Below are 6000 nucleotides of genomic sequence, written 5' to 3' on the forward strand. Positions count from 1 at the left end.
AGGAATTGGTTAATTTGGTTGGGTGCAAAGTGAAAATTACTAGCTGTAGAGGGAGTTTGTCTTTCCTTTAGGGTCGATAATTTTTTATACCACCCGTGAATCTAACACAAAATTAACTAGTTAGGATTGATATGTCTGACTTATTTAATTAAATGGGTGCATGGGATTAGGCTTGACCTATATAGTCTTATATTTATGCTTTATTGCCTCGAAATGACCCAAATTTGAAATGCAACGGCGTTGACAATTTTTTACGCGATTCACGAATCCAACACGAAACTAGTGGGTTTGGGTGTAAATATTTGATCTGTTTAATTAAATAGGTCGGGTTAAGATTAACTTATATAGTCTTATACTCATATCTCGAATTGACCTATATAGTCTAATACGTATATCTCAATACGGTCCAAGCCTGACATACAAACACGAATTTCACTTTAATTCTCTTATCCTTTGATACGTATGCCGAGACGACCCAGATGCACATTGCTATAATGTTTAAGTGGGGTGCTAAAGGCCATAATGGCTGAGAACATGGTCTTGGGGTCCCTACTCCCCCTACCCTCTGCGGCTGTGGGAAAGCACTTCCAATGTTAGAAATTTAAAATGCCATGAGTGCGAATGAAGTATGAGCATGTGCTGCTACATGATATAAGACAACTTTATCCTTCTGCACTACCTTTTGTTAACAATCTATCGCTTGATCGAGAAAAGAAAACAAAACCCTAATATCAAAACGAATTACTTTTATTGATCACCATTACTTGACACCCAGTTGCTTTATTTTTTTGTTAAAACACCCATAATGCAAGCAAGGAACAGTATTTCATTAAAAGCAGCCCAACTGCCCAAGCCAAACATCAACTGCTTTTTTGAAAATGCTTTTAAGTACTATAGTTTTTACTACAATTCTCTCACAAATTCACTTGACAGTTCATATGAGTGTTACGTGACACAACATAGTGAAAAAACTAAGCAACAAAATTTGACACGTAAATTTAATTATTTAATGACTGACGTGATAAATGTCACGTGAACTGTCACGTTAGCTTATAAGGAACTTGCTAATTGGGCTGTAATACTCTTAGCAGCAATATGCTTTATTTGTTTTTTGTTTTTTGTTTTTTTTTTTTTCGTCTTTCTTCCTTTCTCCTCCGCACATAAAATTGCTTTATCTGTTCTATTGAAACAAAAGTACTGCAAGCTCTAAATGGATAATAATGAGGGCATAGATACAAATTTGATCCGAGTCATAGATCACATGAGTTTGTGAAAGAGACTCATTCACACCTAAACATGTGGTTTTTTTTTTACTTTTATCCGTGTGAATGGGACTCGATCACACCTAGTTCTTGTTTGATCGAGCTTCCAAATCGCTTTCTATGGAAGCTTTCAACCCCAAAAATGAATGTTGTTATTGTTTCTCCATTCTCTCAAATTCCCAATTATCATGTATTCCCATAATCCCATGTGTCAATTAGGTAGAGGGTTCTGCGAGGCCCTTCGATAGGACCTCCTATCCAAGAAAAAGTTCACATTTTCTAAGCACTGTTCGGGCAAATGGACCCTATTTGAGGGCCTATCACAATCCACTACAATTCCATACACTATGGGCAAAAGATTGTAGAGTATCCCGATCCGTTAACTACTTGCTCCGTAACTTTAAAAGTTATTTACGATTACAAATTAAGGTTGCACGAAGACTCCTATGGAGCTTCTTGTCCAAGAAAGAGCCCACCTGTTTGAGCAGTGTTTGGGTAAATGGGCCTTATTTGAGGGTCTCTCACAATCCACTACACTTCGGACAAGAGATTGTAAGGGATTCTAATCCATTAACTAATTGCTTATTTGACCAACTCTGAAAATTTTTAGTTCTTGGTTTTCCTTAATTAAACTTCTGTGGTTAAAACAATATATAGAGGCTTACTTTGTTTCCAGTCCTGATCATATATATATATATATATATAATAGGCATTCTTAATATGCAAACAATATAATCGTTTCGGAAAGCATAACAAAACATGGTGGATGTATGCTGATTGTTTGTAAACAGATTCTTGAAAAGATGTAAAGACAAACTAGACGCTCGAAGCAGAACTATAGAAGCAGCAACCGTTGTTAGATTTACAGCTTGTCTTGTTTTGTCGTGTCAAGCAGCTTCCCCATTATCAGTCTTCTTCTCTTTCCTACCAAACGGCTTGAACCCTTTGGCAAGCATGCTCTCAATCTGCTCAAGCGGCAGACTTTTCGTTTCAGGCACCAACAGAAAGATAGCAATAAGGCCGATAAAGGAGAAACCAGCATAGAGAAGGAACGTGGCCCAGGAACCCAGAGCCTCTGTCAAAGACAAGAAGGTCATGCTCACAATTAGATTGGCGGACCAGTTGGCCATGGCTGCCACACCTCCCCCAAAGCCTCTGTATTTGAGCGGATAAATCTCCGAGTTAACGATCCACGGCACGGTCCCCATGCCCGGAGCGTAAGCTATTATGTACAATCCGAGAAGCACGACAGCCAAGACTCCCAGTTTACTAGGACAACCCTTGTCGTACCACACACGACTTCTTCCTTTACATACATTTCCAACTTCCTTCTCATTAGCTAAGCAAGCCCCAGGTCGAAACTGTTCACAGAAGAACAAATGAATAAACGAAGGTCATGAATCTATAAATATTTGATTCGAAAAAATGCCTAGTATGGAAGTACGTTTTTATAAATCGCATTTTTAAATCGAAGAAGCTAAAATGTTATGTTAAACAAAACAACGAAAGAGAACTATGTATTACATAGCTCTGGTACCATGTAAAATTATTGTTTATAAATTATTATCATATCAAAGCAAAGGTTATTAGTTCACCTTATTTCAATTAAATATGTGTTGGACTTTGAGAGTTAAGCAAACGTGAAAGTGAGCGTTGGAATATTAATTAAATGAACTTACTTGGTTGACGCCGTTAGCGCAGTAGCCACAGTCCCGCTTGAGGCAGGTCATGCAGTTCCAAGATGATGGGTTGGGGGCTGTTATGTAAGCGGAGCAGCTACCGTTGAGTGCAAGGTGGTTGGAATCGAAGTCATCAATGCGCGGTGCATTCTTAGATGACGTATAGAACACCAGGGAGAGAGCAACGAGGCCGATGATGATGGCAACCAAAGAAACAAGCATCAGTCTTCTTCTGCCAAATCTGTCGACGAAACACATGCTGACCACAGTGCCTACGCAATTCAGACCAGATGTAACGAGAGAAAGGCCTAAAGCCACCACCTTGGAAGCAAAGCCAGCGAATTGCATGATGCTGGGGCTGTAATACAAGACGGTGTTGATGCCAACAAATTGCTGCACAACTTGGACAGTAACGCCAGCATAAAGAGCCCTTCTGACTACGGGGTTCTTCATAGCGTTCCTAATCTTGGACATGATATCGTGTCCTATATCCTCCTCATTCGCCTCGTCTGCTTCAATAGATGCCTGCAATAGACTTATCTCTCTTTCAACTTCATCGGCCGGGTAAATTTTTCGCAAAATTTCCTTTGCGTCTTCTCTCTTGTGCTGTAAAGGAAAGAAAAGTCAAATTCATCATCCATGGAGAAAGTCATGGTTCTATATTCCTGGCAGTGTGATTGTTAGAAATTCGAGTAGTAAATATAAGAGACTCATTACCCAAATAAATGAGTGGGTTGTCCAAGACTTTTTTGAATAGATGAGTTCAATATTAGCTCTCTCACATTTGCTGTTCAAGTTGTTAACAATCCGGACAACAAAATTGCTAAAATCTCTCTCCGAAAACTATAACATAGAAATTTATGATACAAGGTAAATGCTCACCATTCGGTACAACCATCTCGGCGACTCTGGAAGTCCCAACATGAGTATAAACTGAACGAAAGGTGGGACTGCCGCGACTCCAAGCATGTATCGCCAAGTTCCAGGTACCTTTATATCACATCATAATGCTTTAAAAAAAGAAAGAAAGAAAAAAAAAAAATCCCCCAATACATTAAAGCTAGAAATGTATAATACCTGAGTAAAGCCGAGATTGATAAGGTAGGATAAGAATTGTCCAAATGTGATTAGGAGACCATTCATACTGACAAGTGCGCCCCTAATTCTAGCCGGAGAGGCTTCAGAAATATATAGCGGAGCCGTCATTGAAGCCATCCCAACTCCTAGACCAACGAAGACCCGTCCAAGAACAATCACCCAAGGAGCCGGAGCAGCAGCCATCACAATCGCACCCACAAAAAACAGAGCGTCTGCAGTTAAAATGGACTTTTTTCTCCCGAGGCTGTCGTTCATCCATGCCCCAATGGCTGCACCTACAATGGCTGCTCCAACTGCCATACTCACAATCAATTCCTGGAACCATGTATTCCTGTCAACGGAATCGAAGTCGTCTCGGATGTATAGCAATGCTCCCGAAATGACACCTGTTGAATGTTCAAATTCACCATTTTATCACGTTACACTTTCATTTCACAGAAAATTCACCTGATCCGTTAAGTCTTATATGCATGTTTTCGATACGAATCCAACACGAATTGTCACCCATAGTATCAAACTCTTGGTATGTTCGGCATATACCCAGAGAAAATGATAAACTTAACTATTCAAATAAAGAGAAATATCTCCATTCCATCCGCCAAACTTAATCATATGATTTTGGCTTAAGACACTTTCAAACTTGATGATTAATTATTCTATCATCAGGGAAACTAACCATATGAAAGAAAACAGCAGGCTATTTATCCCTCCTCCAAACTCCATGAAAAGTGCGACAGACAGACACTGAAAGAAAGACAAACGAAGAAAAACAAATATAGATTTCCGGGTGTACGTACCGGTGTCATAGCCGAACAGGAGCCCACCAATGCCAGCCGTGGCAGCAAGACGCAAAATGTATGGTGTTTTCCATGTGGTCCGAAAACATTCCAGGAACTCTGTCTTGTCTGCTGTTGGGAAACCCCCCTCCACCATTTTCTGCAATTAAAGCAGATTGTTATCTATCAACCACTGCGAAAGGGTGAAGGAGATAAAGTCTTCCAGAAAAAAAAATAAGAACTAAAAATTAATGAAAACACTAATAAGAATCCCAGCACACCTCTAACAGTTAAAAGAAGTAAATGGGTACCTAATTAACATTATCTAGGAGCTTATGGATAAGCCTTCAACTGATCAGAAAATTGAAAACACTAATAAGAATCCCAGCACGCCTCTAACTGTCGAAAGAAGTAAATGGGTACGTAATTCACATTATCTAGGAGCTTATGGATAAGCCTACAACTGATCAGAAAATTGTTCATAACTGATCGATGTACATGCGTGTACACGTGGATGGACAACCATTTCATCCACAGGGTCCTAGTTTGTAGGATCCGAGCCGTCGGAGACCGTCCCGAATTCAGAGGTAGTTTGATCACCTCTTCATCTTAAAAGGTGGTTCGACCAATCTAAATATTTCTTGAGGCGGTTGACTACTCTTTAAAATGATAAACAGTTCTAGTGGCGGAGCCACTAAAGAGCTTGGAGGCTGCCCCCTCAAAGCCCCAAATTTCTCCAAAAAAAAAAAATAATAAAATTTTTACCCATAATTTTTTTTTCTTCTAATTTTGGCCCTCCAAATTTTATTTTTTATTTAATTTGGCCCCCAAAGTTGGGGAGGCTGCCAGGCTGGTTCCGCCCCTGGGCCACTCCTCAATGGCTGACAGTCTTAAAAGCTAATTTGGTTAGTATTTTTATCTAACAATTATTCAACAAAGTTAATACGACAGTCCTAACTAATTATTGATTTTTTTTTTTTTTAACACTATTATGAGTGTTGTGAGATATCTGTAGCTTTTTTTCTCTTTGAAGGTTGATGTGGCTCGATCCAAGCCTTTGAACGGAATAGTTGTATTTGATTTTCCTTTTTAATTTATCTTTAATAATAAAGTTCCAAGGTACATTCAAACAAGCTGTGAATTGTATTGTGAAAAAACGCATGCCATTGAGGAAACAAAGTCCTT

The 6000-nt window shown here is 39.2% G+C and overlaps 1 protein-coding gene across 1 annotated transcript; it reads right to left on the reverse strand.

The window, feature by feature from the left end:
* Window positions 1–1976: 1976 nt before the first annotated feature.
* Window positions 1977–5044, reverse strand: LOC133869448 (inositol transporter 4). The gene is made up of 5 exons (XM_062306453.1): window positions 4837–5044; window positions 4019–4425; window positions 3824–3931; window positions 2942–3547; window positions 1977–2623 (listed from the first exon to the last, which is right to left on the reverse strand). Exons 1-5 carry the CDS (start codon window positions 4970–4972, stop codon window positions 2150–2152), a joined length of 1731 nt encoding a protein of 576 aa, XP_062162437.1. The 5' UTR covers window positions 4973–5044; the 3' UTR covers window positions 1977–2149.
* Between the last annotated feature and the right edge of the window lie 956 nt (window positions 5045–6000).

This window comes from Alnus glutinosa, chromosome 5 (assembly GCF_958979055.1).
Source record: "Alnus glutinosa chromosome 5, dhAlnGlut1.1, whole genome shotgun sequence".
Classification (NCBI taxonomy): domain Eukaryota; kingdom Viridiplantae; phylum Streptophyta; class Magnoliopsida; order Fagales; family Betulaceae; genus Alnus; species Alnus glutinosa.

Bases quoted from the DNA above. Each gene is read 5' to 3' on its own strand.
- LOC133869448 (XM_062306453.1), bottom strand. From the start codon at position 4,972: ATGGTGGAGGGGGGTTTCCCAACAGCAGACAAGACAGAGTTCCTGGAA. The intron at 4,426-4,836 runs GTACGTACACCC...AACATTCAACAG, and splicing joins CCTGTTCGGCTATGACACCG to GTGTCATTTCGGGAGCATTG. The intron at 2,624-2,941 runs GTAAGTTCATTT...TTCTGTGAACAG, and splicing joins GCGCTAACGGCGTCAACCAA to TTTCGACCTGGGGCTTGCTT.